The following is a 25981-nucleotide window of genomic DNA, read 5'->3' on the forward strand; positions in this document are numbered from 1 at the left end:
ATCATGACATGACTGAGGTTACACAGGTGGGTTGAAATAATTAGAGACACTATAGAGGAGTTAATAAGGTGTTACTCCTTCTTTTGTTAGCTGCAGTGTAGCATTATTTAAAACATGGCCTTTCTGGTGGAGTGGGAAAAAAAGTAAAGTTTTTTCCCCCAGTGGCTGTCAGTCTCCTGACGTTGTGGCATGTTCAATTTAAATCCCCCACAAAAACCACCAGATGCAGAAATGGAGAATATAAAAGGCCTCATTACCCACCTCTCTGCAGTCCGTCTTTGCAGCACCATAGTTTGAGCCACACTTTGTCCAACACCTTGCTCTGCCTGTGCTCTTTGTGGCTCCCCCGTGTGGCTGCAGATTAGAGTGACAGCGACAGTGAAAGTGCTCAGATCAAAGGTGGAAGATGATCACCTAATCTTAGTAATCCTCCTGCTTTCTCATCACTGTCAAATTAGAAAGCACAAATCTAAATTCAAACGTGTACACAGTATCTGATTTTATTATACATCTGCATATTCATTGATGGAACAAAGGTAGTTTTCAAATTAAGGCTGGTGCATAAATGTTGGGTAGATAACACAGATCTTACTCTGAAAGATAAACTTCTGCAAACAAACAGCAGTGGTTGTAAGGAACTAAGTACATTTACTTAACTGCACGCAAGTATAATTTGATGGACATCACTCGAGTATTGCACCCTACTTTGTACTTAACGACATTTGATTCTGTACTTTTTCTTGCGCTACAATTCTGACATCCACTGTTAGCTGTTTTAAGATTTTAAATAAAAAACAAATGATGCGCTTGTAAAACAAAGTTCCGTTTTAAGGTTCCTGACATTTTTGGCTCGTGACCACTTCTAAAAATACAACATCTAGCTGTCAGATGTCTGAGCCGTTATCAGTTCACCAGACGGATTTATCATCTAAACTTTTCACATGACTTCATTTATCTGACTGTTCAGAGTCAAAAGTCAAATTATCTGTTATTTTAGAATAAAAGTAGACATGAGAGAAAAATGTATGCTTTTTCTTTTTTACTATCCAATTAATAAGTTTATGACCGTTAATTTATCTTGACTTGTTTTCAGGGCCTGGTTTAAAATGAAGAAAGACAAAATTAACTGCTTAATATAACTGTTTGTGGAAACTGTATAAGCAGTTAAAACTACTTTGGAAATGCTTCTTACACAATGATGTATCAGTATTAATAACATAAGAATTTGATAATGATTTAGAACCTGCAATTTTGCTGACAATGCTTGAAGTAAGATTTTGAATGGAGTAATTGTAATTGTAATAGAAGTAAGAAATAATTTGAAAAAAAAACCAGACAGGAGAATAATTTTTTTCTTCAAAATCACTTTTATTCCACAATTTATTTCATCAGGTGTTAAGGCACCCTGAAGAGATGTTACAAGTTGGTCTTTCAAATGTGGGTTCCTTTTAAGACTGTGTAAACATAGCTTTGAATAAGATAATTTCCTGTAAATCTTTGCTTAAATTATTTCTTTACAGTGCACAGACATTGTGTTTTGTGACAAAAATACAGTGTGAATTAAGTAAATATGGTAGATAGTGCATATATATATATACATTGAAGAGTAATAGATTGGCAGACAATCAGATCAACAGGCTGAAGAGAGAAAACTAACAAACTTTGAGACCCAGATAGATATGCAGATCACGGAAAGATATACAGTACATAGTTACAGTGAACTTTTTATTTTTGCAACGCTTTCCCAGCGCCTCTCCGACCTTTAAAAGCTAAATCATTTTTACATGGTACCTTCTGTGAGTGTGTGTCGCCTCGGCCAGCATCGACACGCAGCACCTCTGCGAGAGGTGGTGCAAGACAACTTATCCAGTCCCGGAGGTTCTCACCCACCCATGTTGGCTATTGCAGTGGAGAGGTGAGTAAACAGGAAGACAGGCAGACAGACAGACAGACGAACATGCAGACAGACAGACAGCACGAGACTGGGTTGGGGCTTTGCAGGGGCCACAACACATAGATCTATCTATAATTCCCTAAATATGGTCAGGATCACAATGTATTCATAGTATAAAGGGACTCTGTAATTGGCATTTCATATACAGGGATACAGTGGCTATACTTGATTATCAACATACGTTCCTATGAAGTCACCGTGATGCGTGATGAGTTGTGTGAATACTCTGGAGATGTGTAGGAAATGTTCTACTTTCTCAGTTATACTATACAGCAAGATAAAAATCCTCTCAACACCAGTGATAATACTGTCCTTCATACAGTTGAAGAGATGGAAAAAACACACTTCTTCTGACAGTAGGAAGATCTACAAAAAAATAAAAAATAAAACATAAAAAAGTTGTCTCAGCAATTACACAACAGCTCCAAATGGCTTGGTTGCAATGGCTATATGTTTTCTAATCACATCAACACTAGAAAATAAACGGAGTGAAGAATGAGCAGTGCAACAGGTGAATGCGAGGATGGACGGACAGATGGGGTCAAGAGCAGAGCCTATGTTTTGTTCTGGGGATCTTTGAGGAGGTCAGCAAAGGAATCACGAAGGAAAGAAGGGTCAGAAATGTCATCAAAGCAACATTTGATATCACTGTAAAACCGGCTCTCCTGCCCAGAAGCCAAACTCATCTGCCACCACCAACCAACCTGTTCAGCCACACCCTCAAAATGCCGTCTTTGTGACCTATTTGACACTTCCTTCCTTATTTTCTTTTAACTTTAAAACACAAATCCTCAGCAGACGTGGGCAGCCTCGATTCCTTTTCACAGGACGTCTCCGCTTCTTTTTTTTACTCCACCACCTTGATCCTGAAGGTGACGCGGCCCAGGAACTTGTCCCTCTCGTCGTCATTGCGGAGGTTGGAGCCCTCTACCCTGCACTCCACGGACAGCTCTTTGTTGTAGTCCTCCTTGGTGAGCAGCAGCTTCACGGCCACCAGGGGCTGGACGTAAGTCTCCTGCAGAGAGAAGCCGTCTGTCAATAACACGTCAAGGTGAGGATGTTCGTGGACATTATCTGACTGGGGATAAATACTTACATGGGCTTTCTTGCCGTAGTAGGGGAAATACATCTTATCAATGCGACCCTCACTTGGGAAATAGTGCATTTGGACCGGGTTGTCTTTCTGCAAAGAAAAAACAGTATGTTAGTGTCAGTTTCCCATCAAATGAGTTTGTTTGGTGTTAAATTAATAGTAAATGAGACCACATGAAACAAGACATGACAAAAAAGGGGAAGAGATTTAAAGTGTTAGTTAGTGAAGAGATTTAAATGAAGTGGAAAACAGGATGAATTCGGCTTGAATCTGAAAAAAGTGACATTTCTGGCAGAAATGACACTGATTAGAGATTAAAAATAAACCGGTAAATGGCACTAGGATGGGTTTAGAGGCACCTGCATAATGACCTGTTACATAATAAAAATGTGTTAACACCCCTACTGGCCTTATCTTTATAATTTGCATATTTATCTTACCCTAAAGCCATCAGTGACAGCATGCAGAAAGATTTCAGACACAAAAACAAACAAAAACAAAGAAGGAAATAAAATGAGCAAAAAGCAACAAAAGCTAGATCAACAGAAAGAAAAGATCGAAATAGTTATGGTCATCAAGAAATGAAAAGAAAAACATACATATACAAGCAAGTCCAACATGTGTAGTGTGGAGACATTTTTTTACCTTTACTGTGCAGTTGATATAGGGATCCCCGAGTGGCTTCAGGCCAATGATCTATTGAGGGAGAGAAACAGGAGAGGGTTGACACTGTAAAGCTGCTGCATGTGTGCATCCAAAATTAGATACTAGTCCCATCATGTATTTTGGGAGCTGTCAGCAAAAGGGGCTAAACAAATGGAGATTAGACGCTTTCTGGGAAGCAATATGAAGCTGAAAAGACAAATTGGATATTTTTTTACGGACTTGAAAAGCCAAAGTCGAGCCTGAATCTGTCAGGAAAAGCGGACGATACCCTGTTCATCTTCAGCAGCACGCACGGTTTTCCATCATGATAGCCAAAGTTGGTGTCAGAGAGGCCGGAGCAGAGACTCAGGGACCCCCTCTTGAAACGACAGGCTTTCTTCGTCATTTCCGTGCTGTCGTCCTGCAAAAAGTAATCTCCTGGCATGCATTCCTCGTTCTTCTCCTGCTCTGTATCATTATACCCTAACAGAGAGACAGAGACGGATAGAGACGCATTCACATGGATGTTATTGTGAGTCAATGGAAAAAAGATTTGAGAGAGGGAGAGTGGTATTCATTTTATTACAGGCTAGCTTTCATTTATGGTTGTATTAGAGTGAAGTGCTCTTACTTTTCAGGAAGGACTCCAGGTGTTGGACATACTGTGCATATTTGAGCGGGTCGGATTTGTTGAACGAAATATCCAATGAATTAGGACGAATGACCAGACCTGGAACAAAGACATGAAGTCTAGTCCACATAAAGACCTACGGTAGTGATCCAAGCAGCAGAAACTAATGCACAGCTATTGGAGTTTGTCTTAGGTTACAGCCGGAAAGAAAAACATGCAGCAAACAATGTCCGCTGCTGATATCACACAGGAAGAGACATCCAAACAGATCAATAGAGAAAGCAGCTGCACATTATTGTGACAGCATCTCATTGGTGCGAGTATGAATAATGAATGCCTAAAAAGAGAAATGCTGCCAGTTACTGTAGCCAAAAGTATCCGATGCTAACCTGGATTGGGAACGCGGTCTCTATACTTTGGCACGTTGTCATCCAGAGTGAGCAGCAATACCCACATGGTCAGGGCGAACAAGCCAGCCAGGAAACAGTAGAAAACCAGGTAGAACAGCAGGATGAGGCCTGGAGGAAGTTGTGGGATGAAACACAGAAGAGACATAATGAGGGAAGGAGACAGAGAGCAGTCATGTATAATTAACTGGCTTCCTGTCGAACAAAAACAAAAATCAACTTTAAAATCCTGCTGTTGGTTTATAAAGCAATGAATGGTTTAGGGCCAAAATACATTTCTGATCTGCTGCTACCTTATGAACCATCCCGACCCCTCAGCTTGTCTGGGACGGATCTACTTTCTGTTCCCAGAGTCAGAACTAAACATGGAGAAGCAGCGTTCAGTTTTTATGCCCCACATCTGGAAACAAACTCCCAGAAACCTGAAAGGTCTGCTGAGACTCTCAGCTCCTTTAAATCTGACTAAATAAGACTGAAGACTTTTCTGTTTGCTGCTGCCTTTCACTGAACCAGATTCGAGGATGTCTTAAACTGCACTGTAACTTTTTAAAATATTTTGCTTCCTTATTAATCACAGTTTTTTTTAATGGTTTAATCACTGTTCTTCATTGTTTTTAAATGTCCTTTAATTTTGCCTTATGTTTTGATGCTTTTAATGGTTTTATGTGAAGCACTTTGAATTGCCTTGTTGTTGAAATGTGCTGTACAAATAAACTCGCCTTGCCTTAGATATTTAGCCAAAACATGTGCCTGAACTAATGCTCGATGATTTTCCACGTGTTCAGCTTGAAGAAAGCTGTCATTTAAATGAATTATGCATTTGAGAGAAACCATTTTGAATCAAGGAGGAAACGTTACCTCCTGCTAACAAGTGTTGAGGCCATGTTTCACAGGAGACACACACTTTTCACGTCAGACCTGACTCGAGGTTTATGCTGCAGTGCTCGCAGCTGCCTCGTTCGTTCTGGTACAGGAGGGGGAGAAAAGCTGCATTTGTGGAAACATCTGACTCAAAATGGTTCACCACCATCCAGCTTGCACAGCATGGATGCCCTCTAAGTTGACAAAAATAAAAAAGGATGGACCCCTCAGCTTCCTGCTGTACACCCCCCCCCTCTCTCTCATTCCTCTCCAACAGTATCCCACAATGCACCTGCCTAGTGCGTGAAAGAGAGCGAAAGAGGAGAGAGGGAATCCCATTTGACCTTGACAGGCATGCTAATGTGGGCGGCCATGCAACTGCAATGGAGCATCCCACTGCACAGCAGCACGGGGGCCCAGGCAGCATGACAGCCTGGCTAGCCTATAGGAGCTGGCTGCTGGAGGGAGGGTAGTGGGTTACTACCTCACTCTGGAAATAACTGGGCAATCATTACATAAAATGTATGGCCTGATCACCTATGGATTCAGCTCGGGGATGCTGGAGCAACACTCTATGATCAGGCAACGAGCAGCCGGGGTCTGCACTGTGAATGCAGTTCCTGCCAATGCACAGGATTCATATTCATAATAATAATAAAAAAAAAATAATAATAAATCTCACTTGCTATGATTGATCAGCACCTGCTTGGTTATTTCTGCCTATGCAGCAAAGGCATACTGCTGCACACCTTTCATAGCATCATTGGTGAACCTCTTGGTAGAGGCTTCTCCTTTACACCTTCATGTAGGCCTATGATGGCTCCTCAGCTATTCCAATATCTATATGCCAATCATTTTTATCCATCCACACACAGAGATACAGAGTATGCTATATATTCAAGAGACACATGTCTATTAATGCCTCGGTATTGAAGCGGGGAGTGCACCAGATAAAAGACCCATGAATGTCAAAGCACAGCCTCTAATTGACTGCTGTATGACCGGGATCCTTACCCCAGCTGCTGGCCGTACGACCCATCAGCTCCCCGGTCCTCGGGTTGTAGATGGAGTCTTTCCAGCTGGACGTGCTCTCCTTGTTGGCCGCCGCTTTATCCTCGGTGCTCGCCATGGTGATGAGGGGGTTCTTTTTTTTGTTGTTGTTTTTGTTCCTTTTCTTTTCTTATTTCTTTTTTTTAGTTGCTCAAAAATGTGCGTCTTCTCCTTAAAAAAAATGCAGAAAAGCGCAGCGGGCGATGTAATGAGGCGAAGAAGCCGGCGAGGCGTCGGTGAGTGGTCGGATCAATGGTTGGGAAGGAGTGGGCGGTGTAGAAAGAGGGAGAGCAGAAGGAGAGAGATGCTCTGGTTGAACAAAAAAAAAAAAAAAAAAAAAAAAAAGGGGAAGGTGAGGAAAGAGGAAAAAAAAAAATCTGTGACGTCCACACACAAGCCCCGTCGTGGCAGCTGATGCAGTGCAACCAGATGGATGTACATTGGTTAATGACGGAGAGACGCACGGAGACTCACCGTTACGCGCACAAATGATAAATAGAGCGCGCACTATCTTTTTTTTTTTTTTATCGCCAATTATATTATAATGACTCTACGCCTTTGGGAAAAGGCTGGGGTCCCATTTTATATTAAGTGTCGACAGGGAGGGGGACGCTTCCGCAAATACAGGAAAAACACGCAAAAAAAGACAGTGCGTTTACGGAGGATATGGAGGTGCATCTGTGGTAATTTTGCGATCCTGTGGATCCACTGAAGCTATTTTGTGGTATTACAATATAATCCCGATTTACTGTAGATTAACTACAGCTCTTCTGCATACAAGGCGTAAACGCTGAGTCACCAAACCAATAACCAATCCTGGGGTGTATTTCGACAGCAAAAGCAAAAAGCAAAAGCACTGCTATTCACTGTAAAGAAAAAGCTCTGGTACAGTGCGAACACACGCGCGCACGCACACACACACACACACGTAAACAAATATAAGAAGATAAATGCCAGTGATCAGCATATTTGAAGCCGATGAGGATGCTATTTGTGACCTACTGGTTGAGATATTTGGGGTATTTGCCAATCCTTGTTGCTATGGCAATTGAACACCACTGAAACTAGATTGTACGTGTTGGAAAGGGAGAGATAAGAGAGTATACAGAGTGCATGATTGCAAACAGATGTGTCAAAGTTAACAGAGAAACAACAGTTTTCACTGAGGAGTGAGGCGAGGATGCTGTCTTATTCCAGCGTTATTTCATTTCATTTGTGTACAAGGCTCTGCTTTGCCGGAGATAAGTGAGAGAGGAGATAGATGGGCAGAAGGTGGAGAGGCTGCAACACTGACGGGGGGAGGGGGGGGGGGGAATGGCAAAAGCTTAACTTCCAACCCCATGACACTCCAGCGAACAATCCCAGTGTGTCACCAAGAGAGACAAAAAAGAGCAAAGGGAGTTATATAATGACCCTTGATGCAGGGTTCAGCTCGTATGGGGGAGGGGGACGAGAGTAGTGGTCGCACTGCATCCATTTCCTGCTGTCAGTTTGAGTTTGTTGCAAGGCATGGTCCACCACAACTCATACAATGCAGGAACCAGGCACAAAACTAGCACGCACGCACGCACGCACACACACACACACTTAGTGATTAGTGAGAGAGCCGCCAGCACTGATTCATGGGCTAGTCCCGTCTGTCTCACACACACTCCAGCACATTTTTCTCTGTGAAGGCATTCCACCACAAGCCGAGCACACTGGTGAAAAAAAGAAAAAAGAGAAAGAAAACCTGCCCACGTTTGAGTGAGAAAACTGAGATTGACAGTTCCACCAGAGGAAGCGTTTGACTGGGTGCTGGGTTTTGCAGAAAAGATTAACTTTATGGATATGTGTGGTATGATGGACACTCAACTCACTGCTGCTCTTCCTCTGAGTGAACTGACACACAATCCTCCCATTGTTTAGGAAAACCCCCTTTCGTGCACTCAATTAGCGCCCCCTTCACCATACCAGCACCATGAGCAAGAATACACACCCCATTTGTTCTCAGTCACTCCATCCGCAAGCTGCCATAGCAACCCTCACATCAATGGGACTCAGTCCCTCGACTTATCTACCAGCCTGTGTTTCTGATGATTCCCCAGGCACGAGGCAACAGCATTTCCCCAGGAGGCAGAACACCTTAGGCAGCATCTGCTCTCTCATCCTGTCAGTCACACCTGTACAGCTTCAGACACCCAAATCACCACGACCGACAGCTGTTAGTTCATTTTTTTAATACGAGCCCCTTCACAACATACAAAGTTTACAGTCACAAATATGTATTGTTCGTAATTTCCCAGCAGCTTGGGCCATTCAAAAAGTGAATGGAAAAACAAGTGTCAGATGCTGAAATATTATTTTGATCTAAGGTGTTAACTTCGGCATTATGCATAGAGTCACTTTGCATCACAAAGTTTAGTATATGTACGAGGAACAGTTTTACAGTATTAAGAAAAACCAGAACAAGACCCAACAAGTAGAACAAAAATAGTTCACATTTCTTCAGTAATTTGTGTCACATGTAATCATAACATGATTAGACTTTTTAACAATGTCATCAGAGATCATCAGATCAGTTAAAAGACTTGAGTCAAAACACTATCACATTGCTGTAACACAGAAAACAAATCCCCCATAAACATCAACTACACCACACAGACTGATGTGCATGACCGATTTCTGTTTCTGGCCAATTCAGTGTAAATGTGTGTCCCTGGTCAGTTTATTCCCAAACAAAATAACATAATTATTAAAATTAAAACCTGGAAATATTCCAGTTTTCTTTTACAGTCAAATTTGATTTGACTTTTTCCAGTTCATAACCAATGGACATGGACACCATACACAAGAGCCACTTCTGACAGTGAGCGACTGATACAAACTTAATTTGAAGAAGAGCAAAAAAACCAAAAAAACCAATTCTGATAGCGTTGGACCTACCTTATTCAGAGACACCCAAAAGTTACATTTAAACAACATAATTTAATGTTAAAACCTGCATTTGTTTGATGAGAGGTAGACATACTCCAGAAGGAATTACGTGTGACTCTGAGAGGTTGACACGTTCTTGAAAAGTGAAAATACTATGTTCAATCTGAAAGATGCAGGTTTTAAAAATCGTTTGTTTCCTTTGTTGAGTTCTGTGAATGTGGTGGTGTCATAAACAGAAGCGTCTCCCCCACCAACTCTTTTTCTTTTTTTTCTTCTCACCGAGGATCATGTGCAAATCTGATATAAATGATTTTAGTCTGCAGCTCCTGATTACCATTTGGCATGTGGTTACTATGGTGAGCTCATGAATTAAAAAGCTGCAAAGCCAGTCATCAGCGCCCCCATGTGGGAACATGTAAAATATAATTTCAGCTCGGAATATCTGCTGAAAGATGGAGGAGGGGCCAGTGACTTCCGATCTGGAATGTATGAAATTAACTTCCTCTTATCAGGCCATTAATTAAACGCTTTAACAGTGGCTGAGGACACGTCCACTCTGACCTGCATCTGACTTACAGTGCAAAAAAAAAATGCTGTCATGTCTCCAGGAAAGACTTAATCACCACTGGTAAAGATTATGCATCACACAAAGTCACCATCACCAAAAACCTTTGCACCATGTCTTTTAAGTAAGTGGACCAGGATTCACAAATATTTACTGTTAAATCAATCAGAAGCCACATGATGGTGGATTCCTAAAACAGTCATTAGGTTTAAATTCAACTGTCTAGTGAAACCCAGGATCTCCCTGCGTGTGCCTCCAGTGTCAAGGCTTGCTGTACCAGTTCATGGAGCGCCGCAGGGCCCTCTCCCAGCTCTGGAGGGCTGGGGTGTACTCCCGAATCGGGCTGCTGCCACCCTCCTTGGCTGCTCTCCGGGGCGAGAACACCTCGTTGGTGCTCTGCAGCTTTTTCAGCTGTTCACGGCTCTTCCAGAAGCCTGCAGTGACAGATAAATGATCTGATTACTGTTGTCTACTAAGAACCCTCCGTGCTCCTCAGACACATGATTCACTTTATTATTCAGTCATTAGCACCTGCTTCTGGCCTGTTATAAAACAACAAGAACAAATCCATCTTTCCTGTTTGATTTGATGAAGCACTGACTAATGTATAACAATCTAATTACATAACATGAATAATTTAATGTAAAACAGCTTACATAACAAACAGCAGCACTTGTTTTTGCCTCTTCTGCCAGAGTCAGTAAGAATAAAAATAGGACTTTTGATCAAAACGTTTCAAATGAAACTCTGTCATGAGTTGTGGTGTTGCAATATTTTTTAGAGAAAAAACCACAGCGACAGAAAAGAGGAAGAGTGAGATGTCTCGACAGCTCGACATCTTCATATCGTTCAGTTTGAGCTGAATTGTATTTCTAAGGCTTCACACAGCTCTATGTCTGCTGCAGTAACCTAAAAGAAGCATTTCATATACAGTCAGTACAGTTTGGAAAACTTTCCGGCCCAAATATAACACTTGTTATGTGTAAGTATTTGTCTGCTGGGGCTGCGAAGAATGATTGTTTTCTTTGTTGAACAATATTACATTATTTTCTCTATCAATGAATTAGCTGTTTGGACTTCAAAATTTTAAGAAATGTTGAAAAATGCCAACCAATGTTTCTCAAAGCCCAAGATTCAGCCTAATAAGTCTTCTTTTGTAACGACCAACAGGCCACAACCAAAAGATATTGTTTGTTGTCATAGAGGACTAAAGGAACTGGAAAATATTCACATTTAAGAAGCTGGAAAAGGAGAATTTATCGTTTTTTAATAATAATAAAAAAAATGACTCCAAACAATTTATGGAGTATCAAAATAGTTGCCGATACATTTTCTGTCTATCCACTAATTAATGAATTGACTAATCTTTGGAGCTCCCGTGTCTGCGTACCCACTCCGAGTCCAGCGACGAAGGCCGCCCCCAGACACGACATCTCGTGGTGTTGAGATCTGGATACCTTCCTACCAAACAGGTCTGCAGTCAGCTGCATGATGAAGTCATTGGAGGAAACGCCACCATCCACCCTGAGACAGAGAGGAGGCGAGCACTCAATTATACCTCAACTCACTTTACCGTAACAGGATCAGAGAAACATACACTCATAATGCGTTGTCAATAAAACAGTGAGCTCCATTAGTGGAAATTAGGTACACGTGAGTCCAGTGTTTTACGCCCAGTTTTTGGGCTTATATCCAAATCCTGCGATAAGATACTGCACTGTAAGATGGCATACCAAAGAGACACGAGTTAAACACCTAAAACAAGTGTTGCAAACCTGCAGGACAAAACTGTACCTGATCCTTGTGATGGGAATGTGAGTCTCTCTCAACATCGTCTCATATAGCTGCTTGTTTCTGGGAAGAACATTAATTAGCATGAATGAGAATGAATGGTAAAGACATGTAGACAGAAACTCTATATTCAATACAACTCACCTGAAGGCGACAGACTCCAGGATGGCTCGCACCAGATGGCTTTTGGTGGTGGAAGGTTTGAGGCCCATGAGTGAAGCACAAGCTTTGGGGTCATTCAGAGGAGCCTTTAATACAAGAATGACAAACTGACCTGTTTTTATATGTTCCTCATGTCTTACGCAGTAAAGTCACCTGTCTGGTAAGCGAGGGTGCAGCTTTACTGCTCTAAATATTTATTGATTAGACAACCATAAGAAGACAGATTTCACAATCAGATCTTTGCATATAAGCTTTAAACATTCAGGACAAACACTTACAAGGGCCAGTTCACAGTGGAGGGCAGAGAAAAACAAAACAAAAAAAGAGACAACCATGTTACAGAGAGATCAAATTAAAAAAAAAATATATATTTCTGTATATAGTTGCATTTTTCATATTTGGTTTCCAGATGTGTTCTTTTTTTTGTTTGTTTTTTTGTCTCATTAGTTGAATTGTTAAAGGGAACTCCCTGTGTACAGTTTGTTTTATGCCTGGAGCATTTTGTATATTAAGAAAAATCACAGCCTTAAAGTCAGAATTACAACGTAAATATTGACATGAACTCTATTTTAAGATGGAAACTCACCGCTTTCATAGAAGCTGAAAGCATTAAGAGTTAAGAGGAACCTCAAATATACTGGATCCTTCACAGAATATTTAGAAGATGTTTTGAGCTCAACATTTAAAAATGAGCAAGTTCTGCCTTTTAAATTATAATTGAAATTTGAAGCATCTGTTTTCGAATCTGGTCAGTGGCTTTGATAAAAGAAAGACAGACAAATGTGTGATCTGCATGCGTCAGATTTACAGCGGACATCAATGACTTTACTGACTTAAACAAAATTACACCTGCAACAGTGAATACACATGTTGTATAATTTTGGGTGACTGTGGTGTGACCAAATTATAAAAACATGAACTAAACATAAAAATGAAAGCATACTGCGCTCATCTACCTGCAGGCCACTGAAGGACGGGACGAAACACACTCCGTCTGAGTCGCTGACACTGTAAGCCATAGCACTGATCTCTTGGACATCAGAGAAGAGCTCTGCAACAACATCACACACAGGAGTCACACACAACCTCCGAATCAGTGTGAAGAAGACTGTGACTTGAAGTTGAAATGATTCCAGCATTGTGTTTTTCATATAAACTTTTGTTGTTTTCGCGTTGTTATAAAACCTTTCACCTGCCAGCCAGAATTTCTGACAAATACAATAACAAATGTTTAAAAAAAAAAGTCACGAGAGCTGTCCCATACACCTCATCGCTCACCCAGCTCCTGTGCCCATTTGATGGAGGTGCCCGTGTCCGCTGCGTTACCCTCTGCCAGGTACACCACCTCCGAGCCGATCTTCCACCCGACCAGAGGATACAGACCTACAGCGAGAGGAGGAGGAGGAGGAGGAGGAGGAGGAGGGGGTGTAATACATCTGTGTGGACAAACGTTGACATCTTCGAACATGTGTGCAGCTCCTTTACCTGCGACAGACGTATGTGGTTTAGAGCCGGTGTTGATGTCCATGAAGGTGCCTGTTCCCATGGTGATCTTTACATCACCGACATCAAAGCAACACTCTCCAAACATGGCTGCCTGCTGGTCTGCCACCTATGGCAGGAGGACAGAGGGGGTCATTCATATGTTGTGATAAAAATTAAAAGTTAGACGTAATTCATTCCTTCTGTCTTGGGTTTTTCTGTTTTTTTGTATATTCTGTTGTAACTGGTACGACACTTATCATGAGCACCACGTTTCCTGTAGCTGATTAACTAAATAACCCTGTGAAATGTCATTTTTTTACGACAAAATGGTGCTGACTCGCTGGCACAAACCAATCAGAAGGTTGCAATGACTTTTCTTTAATCATAATCACGCAGATAACGGATTCTGTGAAGCCAAGATGTTGATATCTCACCACTGACATGATGGGAATGGACGCTCCGAAGATGGACGGGTCTGTGGAACCAAAGTCACGGCTGTTGCATCATGGGGGAGACACCGGACAGAGACAATACATGCATTATCTCACACTCTCTATCAGTAGTCTAATCTAAAGACAATCTGCAGGCCTTGGATTAAGAAAAACAATACAATCTCCATGCTGAGATTCTTTACAGTTATATTAGAATAGAGCAGGGAGGTTAAAATGAATGAAATCAAAACTATAAAATCCAAACAGGTGAAAATATTTTCATTTTCACGTTCTTTTAATTTTCTGAATTTAAACAACCGGGGGCTCAAAGTTACACAAACATTCTTGAGACAGAACAGCTATGTAGTCTGAACAAAATACTCTGTGACTGCAATACAGAATAACATTTGGTAGCCGGATTCTGATGGGACCAGTTTTTCCCAGTCAACTGTAATGCAACTGGTTTTGATCATAAGAGTTGATGAGTTGAGATTGAAGAGTCTTGCTGACCGTAAATAAGGTATTTTTGTTGATAAAGCAAGTTCTGTTTGCTATGTTTTTTTTTATTCTTTTCATCAGCTTCTACTGGTGATATTTAATGCAGAGAAATCTGATTGGTTCAATGGATTTTAATGATCACGAGATCATGGACAGACATATCAGTGCACAGTTTTAGTTAGTGTTTTTCCAAACTGTTATTTTGGAATTCAAAGTAATACTACATGAATGTAAAGCATTTCTCAAGAAAAATTAAAGATGAAAGAAAAGCAAAAAAAAATAAACATAGTTTTATGTCCCAGAAGATATTTTTTAGTTTTTCTTATTTCCTGTCCTTGTAATTATCTCCCAACGCTCTGTGGGGATCCCAGCCCACACATTGGGAACTGCTGATTTACTTACTGTCATCTGAGTAAAACTAAAATAAGAAGAGTGTAGAATACTAACAACAGTACATTAATGGCAAATGTGAGAAAGACTTCTGCTTTTATAATAAAACAAGTTTACTGGCTAAAACATGATTCAGGAGTTTGTAATTTTAAGTGCTTGGTCGACTCACCCTGTATTTTCTACTTTGGGGAAGATAGAGAGAGGCAGAGACACAAGACAGCAGAGAAGGCCACTCCAACACATCTGTGAAACAAGTCACATTACAGGGACATGAAAAAAACACACACACACACACACACACACACACACACACTTACACACTCACACACACACACACACTTACACACTCTTGCTCGCACGCACACGCACACACTTAAACTAAACACAGACCAAAACTGTAAACCATTGTATGATATACACCAGACCTGGTAGGCGTCAAATATCCCTGTCGCACTGGCATTAGAGCAATCTGTAGCATGGACGTGTCCTAAAACAGATTCATAGACAATTAATAATGTATTAAATAAAATGTCTTTACAAAAATAAAACTAGAAGCTAGAAGCTCCTGGTCTTTTTCCCATATCCTCCTCTCCCGCAGGAGTGAGCTGAAACATTCCTGAGGAATTTCAGCCAATCAGTGATGCAACAGGATTGGAACGACAAAGAACCCCGAGACTGAGTCTTGTGAAATTCACTGGACTAATCACATATTACTGCACTCCTTTCAAAGGGCACTGTGCTCAGATGGAGGTGGCCAAACATGAACAATGCCAAACCAACCTTTTGTAAGTTTGAACAGGAGCCAAGTGTCTATTGTTCCAAAGCAGCAAGTGCCTTCATCGATCGCTTGACGAAGCTGGAAGAAAAAAACAAACATGATGAGGCTTAAAAGAGAAGTGAGTTAGTGTTGTGGACAAACTCTTAATGCAGCCTCACCCACTTGTAATTTAGATTTAATTGTAATTGGGAGGCAGAGTGGTGCAATGGTTAGCATTGTCACCTCACAGCGAAAAGGTTCTGGGTTCGAATCCAGGCCTGGGCCTTTCTGTGCCGAGTTTGCAGGTTCTCCCTGTTCCTGCGTGGGTTCTCTCCGGGTACTCCGGCTTCCTCCCACCATCCAAAAACATGCACCTCAAGTTAATTGGTGGTTCTACAAATTGCCTTTAGGTGTGAATGGTCTTTGTTTCCGTCTGTCTATAAGTGTTGGCCCTGTGATAGACTGGAGACCTGTTCAGGATAAAGCGGGTATAGATAAGGGATGTTTTCCCATTTTTGTAATTAACCCTTTGCATTTGTAGTACAGGAAGTTTATTTTGAAAATACTGACAGATGAAAGTCTGATCTATCCCACTGCACATAACATGAATATCAATCTGTCTATGATAGTATTAGTACAAAAACATACTGCAGCCTTCTGCAGGTGGAAAAACTGTTGCAAAAAGTACAGCTAAAACAATAAAGCATCTGATAAATTTAATACTTGTTAATTTTAAGAAAATGTTTCAGTCATTTTCAGGCAAAAATGCTTAATTTTCTCTGGTCTGGAAATTTTATGACATCACCTTAACCTTTAAATTGACAATTATATAAAACATTCATCAATACTAACAAAATCATTAAATAGAAAAATAAAAGATGAATTGAATTGACAATGGAAATCATTTGTTTGACTTACTGTGAAATTACAAAAATGGTGAGACAACTTCATTTGTGGTTTTTCAGTTCTCATTATGTCAGGATTTACTGTTTAGTTTTTCACAAATAAAATGTTGTTTTGGCATCAATAACCTCTACAACTCTATTTATACAGTGGTTCAGAGCAGCAAACACTGTTCATCGGTTTACCAAGCAGGTCACCATGGCTACTCTAGGTTTACAGGTAATTCAGTTCACAACAGTTAACCCATCCACACACCTGCTTGTTGTGTGTTATGGCCCAGAGGAGACGAAATGTGACATGTTGAGTGGAGAAGACAATAAGACTCGCTGCAAGAGATCTCATCTGCCTGGTCAGGAAGTAGACCACCTTCATCACGCCACGGATTGCCTGAGATTGTTGTAAAAACAATAAGCCACACTTTAATAAAGGACACCCAGAACTGGTTTAAAGAATACTCATAGTCAAATTACACTTTCTGACAAGGCTGCATTCAAAAGTTGAAGTATTTCCCCTCTTGACTTTTTCACTTATTCAATACGAGTACATGATTAGTAGAGATACAAAGCAGCCTCACTTTCATGGTGCAGGATCTGTTCCAGGACTTCACCAAGTCTGAAGCCCTCTGATCCTGCCAGCTGATGAAGTTATGGAAAGGAACTCCAGTTTTCCTTTCAATGTGGGACAAAGAAGGTGACATTAACCAGAGAAGGAAACAGGATATAAAACAAATTATACAAACGGTTAAACATGTGTCCTAAACAGGTTCCCTCTAGGTTTGCCTAAAAGTCCTGCATCTCTTCGCTTTGAGGAAAAGTATTTTGATTCTGTTTATTATTCACCTGTCCCATGTTGTGAAGGTACCTCGTTGGGTGGAGATGCCTAGAGCCTCTATCTGCCGTATTTGTACTCCTGCATCTAAATTACAGCAACACAAATAAAACACTCACATTAAAATGGTGTAAAGAAACAGGAAGACATTGTAAAAATTGTGACTCAAGACAATAGTCAACTGTTCCCATTTGCAGGCGAGGAAAAGCTTTTTCATGCCAAATCAAAATTAGTTTAATGCATATTATAATATATTATAATGCGAAGGTTCAAAGTCATAAATAAACTGTTCTTAACACCACTGCTGGTGTCCTGCAAATATCTATACTTGCACCACTTATATTTATATAATTCTATAATATAATATTTATATTAATCATCTGCCTTCTGTTTGTCCAGATGTAGAGATCTAGCTGATGCTAGATGATACACTGATATATGCAAACGGTTGCCCAGTAAAGCAGCAAGCCGTTCCCAAACCTGACCTTTGCAATGAACCAGTATGGCTACATTCAGACAGCTATAAGAATATCAGGGAAAATGTTGCAGGTTGTGTGTTTATGTGTTTAAGTATCAGGATGCCTGGATTTATTAAAATTCTTCCTTTAGAAGTCATGTAATAATAATATGATATGCCAATGGGTCAGGTTTAATATAAGTAATTTTAGATTTATTATTCACTGAGCTTTGAAACAGCTAGAATATATATGAACATCCTGATCCTTCCACGTACGGTCTGAAAACCTGGGAAATGGCTAACAAATATACAATGAGGACATTTGTAGATATATAAACAAACTACTAAAATTCTCGATCAGAAACCCAAACACTGTTAAATTTTACATAAACATAAGACTCCTGAGCGTGGCGAGCCTAGTTAAACATTTTCATCTTTGCGTTGTTTTTAGATTATTATTACAGACTTAGACATTTATTCAGTGAAGAACGAGCCCCTATGTTAGCAGAGGTACAATAAGAGGAGAATGCAACGTTCATGTTCGAAGAGTCAGACTTGCAGACAGACAGCATTATCTGTAACAGCATCTAAAGAAGGAAGTTTACTGCACGTGTATCTAAGAGAAATTAATATCTCCTGCTCTTTTACTGGTCAGTTGAAGCGGTGTCTTATCAACAATCAAACATGTGAACATCAGAATACTCGCGGCCTCCTGACCTTTTCTGCTGCCTTCCACTTATCTGTTTTGTTTGTTCTTCATTGATCTGTTATGTTGTTTTGTTTCTTTTGGGTTTTGCTTTGTACTTAATAGTTATGTTGCACTGTTTGTTTGGTAAATGTGTGCATTAAACTGCTTGGGAAATTAGTCTGTATGTTATATTTGTATGTCATATTTGTGATAAGTCATTTTATTCTCACTTTATGTTGTTGACTTAAGAACTGGCCGAAGACAACAGCTAACTCGGGTACATTTATAGACATTTTTTCTGATACTCAATGAGCACTGTTTCCATCAAAGAAATGAAGAGTAGCATTATATTATAGCATTATATATTTATTTATATAATAAATAAAATGTGAGTAAGGGTGTTATTCATTGTAGGGCTGCTGTATTGACCTGCAATAAATGCATAGTAGAAAAACTGGCATCACAGCATGTGTTAATCAGTCTTTTGCTTGCTGTATCGTTGAAAACAGAACCTATTGGAAAGGTTAACAAGTATGCAGTGTGGTTCATCTTGTTAAAGGGGTGTGCTTGTTGCCCGTGTAAAATTAATTTCATCCAATCTAGTCTCTTGGAAGAGTTGTGAAATGATGTGAAAACAGGTGTACCTTGCACAGCTCCCTTGACCACAGTAATAAACCCTTTCCATAGCGCATCTGGGTCCATCTCCACATGTCCTACTGCTGGATACAAGAGGACAACCTGGAGAAAGAGCAGCATCAGAAAAACAAAGAAACACTCAACGTGAATCATGAAAGTGGACTGAGAAATCACAAGCCACAGGTGCAAGGAGAAGGAGATGAATACCTTGGTGGTGCACGATCCTCGGATCTTTGCCTTTTTGTCATAGACGTGACATCTGATTGATGTTGTACCGACGTCCACCGACAGGATGAAGCTTTCCTTCTTAAATCCGTTCCTCTGACTCCCCATTGTAGCTAGATTCGCCCAGTTATTCCTCAGATGTCCTCCATGGTCAGCTCATGTTGGTCTGACCCGATGATAACTTATCAGCACCGGGTGAACTGTCGTGTTGAAGCCGCAGCTCGACCTTTTGGACCGTAGGTCCAGTTTTAATGCCGAACAAATAAGTCACACTAACGTGGACAACATCGAGCAGTTCGGCAATTCTGGGAATCAAACCGATAAGTAATTGTTTTATACACTTCAGTTTGGCGGAGAGCTGAAATACAAAAAGGTTTGGAGGAGCAGAGCGACTCAAAAGTTAACTTAAGATAATGCTAATTGGCTACGTGCTAAATCCCAGAAAGGGACACTTTGGACGGTACTCACAAATATTCATTTTCTGTCAAAACGTGACTTATTTCTCTTCAACATTTACCCGGTATGTGCTCACAGCGTTAAAGCCGACACAGTGAAGTCTCTGCGGACTGATTTATTTCGAAAGTTGATTAATCGCACACTCGTACCGAAAGCGTTCTGCCCATGTGGGCATCCGTAGTACGTCACACACATGCGCAGTGATTAGTTTAAATTCAGTCACATGTGGGTGTTTGTAGCCGAGCACGCGTGTGTTCACCGGCTGCGACTCTGCTCCTGCTCGACTTCGTGTGCTGATTGAACTCGTAACATGGCGAAGACAGACGTAAGAACTACGCCACATTACATTTATGTTAACAAGGCTCCGAGGTGAACTCGGCAGACTGTTATAAGATAACTGTGGATTTATTGTTCCTTGCAAACTAACAAGCTAACAGATGGAGCTGGAGTTTTTCCTACATAAAAGTCACATGTTTTAAGATGTTTATTTGCAGCTGTACAAACTGGCGGTGCATTATAACGTCCTTTATATTTAAAATTGGCTGGATTATTAATGAACTAAATGGTTAGTCAGTTGACTTGAGTTAAATGGCATCACGCTTGATTGGAAATTCGTCTTTTCAGTTGTCTGTCATGGGAGAACACCAGACCTGCACTGGTTCAGGTCTAATGTGAAAATCTGCAGCTTTTATAAGTGTAACACGAGTCTTTGTGGTTTTCACTGTTTGTCAGACATCACCCGCGATTTGAAGACAACAGGGAAAATGGTTATTGGGAAATGGAAACGAGCAGAGTTACAATCTCATCCATGTGTTTCAGGCTCCAAGACGTCAAAACAGACAAAGTAAAGTTGTTAAACTTGAGGAGGACAACGGCGTCACCGGCAAGTGTTTATTTCCTCTAAACAACTGGACTTTTACAGTGAACATGACTTCATCTGCTGAATTATGGCAATAACACAACATCTGTTTCAGAAGGGCAGGCTGAGGCCGTCTCATCCAGTGAACAAATAGTCGGGACAGAGGAGGAGATGAAACGGGAGGATGAGGTCCAAGATGAAGAAGGTACTGCAAGCTCTCAACTCAAAACTCCTGACTGAAATCCTGAGCAGCGGCGAGAACTGAAAATGTCTTTGTAGATCCTCAGATGAACAGCATCATAGAAGTGAAAGGAAACACCCCTACAGTGGCCGTATCCTGGGAAAAGAAGAGTGAAGAAGAAGGTGACGACGCGGAAAAGAAAGCATGTCCAAGTGATCACATCACTGAAAAAGAGATGACGGGTAAAAGAGTCATTTTTATTTCTCCTCTAATATGTGTTTATCGTTGCAGTTGAAATTGATATTCAAATCTTACTGTATTAAACTTTTTAAAAAGGCCACTCGGTGTTGAAAAATGTTAAAGGGAAGAAGGAAAAAAAAAAAAAGCTCTGTAATAAAGTGCTGTTCCATGTATAAATTACTGACCTTTTTACTGGAAGACACAATAAATTATAGTTTGTTCTCTCACAGAAAACCCATTGACAACAGTTACAGTTTTACACTGTCTTTAAGCGACAGTATGAATATTTTTACCAGCAGAACAGACTCGGATCATCTCTTCAGCTGAAGCAGCCCGTTCCACGGAGGAAGCACCCAGCCAGACTGCAGAGACGAAGATGGACCAAAAGATGGAGGAATGTGGAGATGAACAAGGTGCTGCAAATAAAACGACACAAAAATGCGTTTGAGTGAAACTCTGAACAGTGACAGTAATAAAGCTTCTTCTTTAGACTCTCAAATGGACACTGAAGACAATGAAAGTTCACCCACAGCAACTGTAACCTGGAAGAAGGAGAATGAGGAAGAAAATGGTGATGATACTGAAAAGGAAACCAACAGAAGTGAACAGGTGACTGTTGGAAAGAAAGCAGGTAAGCATCATGTTGAGTTCATGTTTAACAGGCAAAGACAAAACAAGTGTCTAAAGTGAAGGTAATTCTCTGCTCCTTTATTCTGACTTTCTTTTTCTTATATTCTCTTCAATTATTTGTCTTCCACTCTTTATTTTTCCTTCCTTTGTACTTCCTTTTTTCTTTTTTGTTATACAAAAACTCAAACTATTTCACAGCAGCCTGGTCAGATCTCAAAATACATGTGTTTGAAAGTGGATTTGAGTCTTTGTATTGTAGCCCAGTTAAAGTTTGAAATGTGTGTACATGAGCTATGGTTTTCAAGATTTTACCAGAATGAACTCTTCAGGGTCTTTTATACTCTGCTACCTTTGCAAAGGACAAAGGCATGCAGTAATTTTGGGTCTGGTAATACCAGGCTAATAAAATCCTCCTCATTGGTTTTGTCACTATATCAAATAATAAACACATTTTCTGTCTCTTGCAGTGAATGGAAAACGGAAGGCAAAGCCTGCTGTTGAGACTTCCCCATCAAAGAAAACTAAACTCATCAATGATGGTATGAACTCGTATTATGACTGACTGATAAATTCTTCAACTTGTCAGATGCCCAATATGCTTGCTGAGTTATTGCCAACACGTGTTTTACTGCCTTGTTCTGTTGCAGGTTTTTGTGTTTTTGTTGGCAACCTGAACACCTCAAAAACATTTGAAGAGGTCAAAGATTCATTAGCAAATTACTTCATGACACAAAGTCTCCTGTTTCAAGACATCCGCTTAGAGCGGTCCAAGTAAGTGTGTTTACATCAGGTACTGGGTTTGTCAATGCTGCTGCTACACAAAATAACTGAAAAGTAATTTCTGTCGTTGTAGAAAACATGCGTTTGTAGATTTAGCCTCAGAAATGGACTTTACTAAAGCCTTGGCATTAAATGGAGAGATGGTCCTTGATAAGCCAATGAAGATTGCCAAAGCAAAGGTCAAAAGTGAGGGCAAACGGAAGAGGAAAACTCCCCCACTCAACAATAAAGGTAAAAAGTACTTCATGAAATTGCCCAGCCATTTTTTTTTTTAATCGATGGTTCCTATCTGACCGACTTTCTGGACCCACGTTTTTCCTTCGTCATTTGGTCTCAACTTAAAGTTTTGACATTTTTGGCCGCTCAAATTGACTTAACAGAAACATGCAGTGCAGTAATACACAATATCTCTAATGAAATTAAAGGCATATAAACTCTTCAGACAAGTTTAACCTGGTGATGCTCGGCAAGAACTTACACTGAACTATATGAAATAAGAAAGAAGACTTTTCTTGGACTAAATAAAAAGGCAGAAAACTGCTACTGCATGTGTGCTGCGTCAAACAAATGCCCTTCAAAGTACAAGCAGTGTCAGAACTTCTGTAAACATCAAAATATAAGTTTGACTTTTACCCTTAACTTTTGTTTTCACGGACACGTCCACGACTCACTCAAAATTAAAAGGGGGGGGGGGGGGGGGGTCTCAACTCACCAGTTAGGAACCACTAATTTAAATGGATGGATAGAAGAACTCGTATACATTCATCAACTTTTTAAATATCAAATTCATGTTGTGATAACCTTGGGATATATAATATTACAAAGTGTGACTGTCCTGTTTTTAGCTGCCAAAGATGCCAAATGTTTGTTTCTGAAGAACGTGCCATACAATGCAACAAAAGAAGACATTTTGAAACTCTTTCACAAGGCCATCGCCGTCAGGTTTCCTGGTGGGGCTGAAGTCCCGAGCCGCGGGTGAGTGTTTAAAAAAAATCTGCATCAAAGTTCACTTCCTAACATGCAATGGAGTTAGATGAGCACAACAAATCAATGATTTAGATTTTCAATGAACATTTGTAATATGTATTGAATGAAATATCCCTTTATTATATTATTTAATTTTTTTTTTATTATTATTTTTTTTTTTATAGTATTGCCTTTGTGGAGTTTAAAACTGAAAACTTGGCAAAGAAAGCACAGCAGCAAAAACAAGGAGTTAAGATCCAAGACCGGGTTTTGATTGTGAGCTTTGTAGGAGACGCTAAAGACGACGGCACAAAAGGTAAATCGTTGGTGTAACTTCAGTAGCTAGAATTTCTGAAGTTAATGCATTATTTTCTTTCAGTTTCTTTCTTTCTTTTTTTTTTTTTTTTTTTTAAATCTGAACGTTAGTCAGTTTCATTTTTACCTTTTATTGAGAAAAAGTCTGTCTTCATTGTCACAGGTGCAGCTCCTCCAAGCAACACCTTGTTTTTGAACAATTTGTCCTACAACGTGAAAGAAAGAAACTTGAAGAATGTATTTCAGAATGCAGTTAATGTCACCTTACCTCAAACCCAAGGCAAAGCAAGAGGGTAAGTACATGTACGCTGATTAATTCATTTGTATTCAATGAAGAAAGTATTTGAATATTTTCATGGAAGGTGTGTATTTCTCTGCAGATTTGCATTTGTTGAGTTTGCATCTGTGGAGGATGCAGAAAAGGCCTTGCAGTCATCCCAAAATATTAAAATCTGTAAAAGAGTACCTAAAGTGCAGTTCTGTGAAACGAGAGAAAAGTCAAAGAAAGATAAAGGTATCTGTGATTGTTCATTTCACATTTTCCATTTAGGTGTTATTTAACAGGCTGTGTGATTAAAGCAGTTTGAAGTTTATATTTCAATTTCTAATGGCAATTTGAGTTAAAAAAAAAGTATGTTACTAAAGTTTTTTTTTAATTTATTTTTTTTATAAATGTTCCTGTTTAGTCCTGTCTAAAACTCTGATTGTACTGGGCCTCGCTGAGAAGACAACTGCACAGACACTTCAAAGTGCCTTTGAAGGAGCCCTGACTGCAAGAATCAGATCAGATAAAGAGACGGGAGTCTCAAAGAGGTCGGTAGCATAAAGTCGTTTACATAATGTAGTAATGGTGTATAAAAGTGTTTTTTTTTTTCACTTGTTTTTCTGTCATAATTTAATCAGGTTTGGCTTTGTGGAATTTGAATGTGAAGAAAATTGCAAAGCTGCCAAAGAAGCCATGGAGGACTGCGAGATAGACGGCAGCAAAGTGACTGTGGCGTATGCAAGACCCAAGGGTGAAGGAGGTCGACTAGGTACTGGAGGAGGCTTGCCGGGGCGTCCCGATAGACGGTCTGCAGGTCCAAGTCGTGGCAAAGGGGGACGCTTCAGAGGTGGAAGAAGCGGCAAAGGAGGTAACGCCTAACTGACGGATACAGAAAAGGCTCCTTCTTGAGAGTTCAGCAAAGACTGAAATGTAATTTAAGTGCAAATTTAAAGTAGCATGAACGTGTGATGAACTCATAAATAATTATCACCCCATCCTACAGTTCCCTTCAACTCTACGGAGCACTTTACTGTCTTTTAGCTCATTGTTTTGGTTTTACAGCTCTGAAGAAATACTGCTCAGCACCAAGTTAGTGTTCAGTGTTTAACACAACTTTACCACTTGTGTACTGGTCAGTGATACTATCTTAGTTTAGACATAATTGCACGAGCACCCAAAGTGGTCAAAAAACTAAATTATGATTAAAGCACCTTCAGCAGTTAAAATTATAGCAGCTTGCACCTTAGAAATAGTTTTGAGGATTCTTCCATAAATGTCTGTTATGCTTTTGATATCCAGCTTAAATTCATCCAATGTTTAGTACAGGGATAAATTTGACCTTTATTATGGTCTCAAGCTAAACAGATAAAGCTCGTGATGTTCAGAAGTTAAGAGAGGGTTGAATTTAACTACTTTGTGTGTTTTTAATGTACTTTCATGGTTTTGGACTGGATGATCAGCTTTGTTTATGATGGCCATAAAGAAAAAGTTATGAAATATATATATATTTGTATTTTTTTTGTCTTTTCAGGGAGAGGACGTTGAGCAAGCACATCACAGGATGCTGTAAAAAAAGTGGAAAAGAAAAACTAAGTTATCTTGAAAAACCTTACCATATGTAAGACTTTGAAAAAATATTTTTGCTTTATTATAGCTGTTTGAGTTTGTTTGTTTTGAGTATTTTTGGTGTAAAATTTGCACCATATAATGAATGAATGTCATTCTGTAATTTTAGCTTTACATTTTCTATTTTAAACCATTCATTTACAAAAAAAAAATATATGAAATACTTTGAAAGAAACCTGATTTGTTTTCACACTGCGGTTTTGTTATTCATTAAGATTTGATCAGATGACGGTATTTTCTAACGTGAAGATAAATGTATTTCAAAAACCAAACCTGGTGTTTTGTTGTTT

The 25981-nt window shown here is 39.9% G+C and overlaps 3 protein-coding genes across 6 annotated transcripts; 1 reads left to right on the forward strand and 2 right to left on the reverse strand.

The window, feature by feature from the left end:
* Positions 1–1347: 1347 nt before the first annotated feature.
* atp1b3a (ATPase Na+/K+ transporting subunit beta 3a) lies at positions 1348–6940 on the reverse strand. Its single transcript, XM_069139512.1, has 7 exons — positions 6606–6940; positions 4713–4841; positions 4324–4422; positions 3982–4175; positions 3693–3743; positions 3051–3137; positions 1348–2969 (listed from the first exon to the last, which is right to left on the reverse strand). The coding sequence occupies exons 1-7, from the start codon at positions 6718–6720 to the stop codon at positions 2802–2804; spliced, it is 843 nt and encodes a 280-aa protein (XP_068995613.1). The 5' UTR covers positions 6721–6940; the 3' UTR covers positions 1348–2801.
* A 1900-nt stretch (positions 6941–8840) lies between these two features.
* gk5 (glycerol kinase 5) lies at positions 8841–19976 on the reverse strand. 2 transcript variants are annotated; one of them, XM_069139495.1, is made up of 16 exons: positions 19356–19976; positions 19157–19250; positions 17379–17454; positions 17114–17207; positions 16795–16926; positions 15660–15735; positions 15305–15366; positions 15049–15122; positions 13995–14055; positions 13561–13687; positions 13354–13458; positions 13032–13126; positions 12058–12161; positions 11917–11976; positions 11513–11646; positions 8841–10556 (listed from the first exon to the last, which is right to left on the reverse strand). In XM_069139495.1, exons 1-16 carry the CDS (start codon positions 19479–19481, stop codon positions 10384–10386), a joined length of 1593 nt encoding a protein of 530 aa, XP_068995596.1. In that variant the 5' UTR covers positions 19482–19976; the 3' UTR covers positions 8841–10383. The 2 variants fall into 2 exon arrangements, with proteins under 2 accessions (XP_068995596.1, XP_068995597.1); XM_069139496.1 differs by lacking the exon at positions 11917–11976.
* A 24-nt stretch (positions 19977–20000) lies between these two features.
* On the forward strand, positions 20001–25963 carry LOC138192228 (nucleolin-like). Of its 3 annotated transcripts, none has more exons than XR_011177781.1 (16): positions 20001–20154; positions 20649–20712; positions 20804–20893; positions 20968–21111; positions 21406–21522; positions 21600–21740; positions 22207–22278; positions 22387–22510; positions 22593–22750; positions 23365–23494; positions 23671–23801; positions 23964–24093; positions 24181–24314; positions 24487–24613; positions 24704–24995; positions 25597–25963. XR_011177781.1 is itself a non-coding variant. In XM_069139488.1 (16 exons), the coding sequence occupies exons 1-16, from the start codon at positions 20140–20142 to the stop codon at positions 25608–25610; spliced, it is 1821 nt and encodes a 606-aa protein (XP_068995589.1). In that variant the 5' UTR covers positions 20001–20139; the 3' UTR covers positions 25611–25963. The 3 variants fall into 3 exon arrangements, 2 of the variants coding, with proteins under 2 accessions (XP_068995589.1, XP_068995590.1); XM_069139488.1 differs by having other exon boundaries at positions 24704–24933; XM_069139489.1 differs by having other exon boundaries at positions 21409–21522; positions 24704–24933.
* Positions 25964–25981: the final 18 nt, after the last annotated feature.

The sequence above is a fragment of the Embiotoca jacksoni genome, unplaced genomic scaffold (assembly GCF_022577435.1).
Source record: "Embiotoca jacksoni isolate LCO1_2020_lvr unplaced genomic scaffold, fEmbJac1.0.p SCAF_83, whole genome shotgun sequence".
Lineage (NCBI taxonomy): Eukaryota > Metazoa > Chordata > Actinopteri > Embiotocidae > Embiotoca > Embiotoca jacksoni.

Excerpts from the sequence above, each read along its gene's own strand:
- atp1b3a (XM_069139512.1), bottom strand. The coding sequence starts at position 6,720 with ATGGCGAGCACCGAGGATAAAGCGGCGGCCAACAAGGAGAGCACGTCC. Across the intron at positions 4,176-4,323 it reads CCTGGAGTCCTTCCTGAAAA|GGTATAATGATACAGAGCAG; the intron begins GTAAGAGCACTT and ends TCTCTCTGTTAG. Across the intron at positions 2,970-3,050 it reads ACTACGGCAAGAAAGCCCAT|GAGACTTACGTCCAGCCCCT; the intron begins GTAAGTATTTAT and ends TTCTCTCTGCAG.
- gk5 (XM_069139495.1), bottom strand. The coding sequence starts at position 19,481 with ATGGGGAGTCAGAGGAACGGATTTAAGAAGGAAAGCTTCATCCTGTCG. Across the intron at positions 19,251-19,355 it reads GAGGATCGTGCACCACCAAG|GTTGTCCTCTTGTATCCAGC; the intron begins GTATTCATCTCC and ends CTCTTTCTCCAG. Across the intron at positions 16,927-17,113 it reads ACAGATCCTGCACCATGAAA|GCAATCCGTGGCGTGATGAA; the intron begins GTGAGGCTGCTT and ends CAACAATCTCAG.
- LOC138192228 (XM_069139488.1), top strand. Across the intron at positions 21,112-21,405 it reads CACTGAAAAAGAGATGACGG|CAGAACAGACTCGGATCATC; the intron begins GTAAAAGAGTCA and ends TATTTTTACCAG. Across the intron at positions 23,495-23,670 it reads GCTGAAGTCCCGAGCCGCGG|TATTGCCTTTGTGGAGTTTA; the intron begins GTGAGTGTTTAA and ends TTTTTTTTATAG.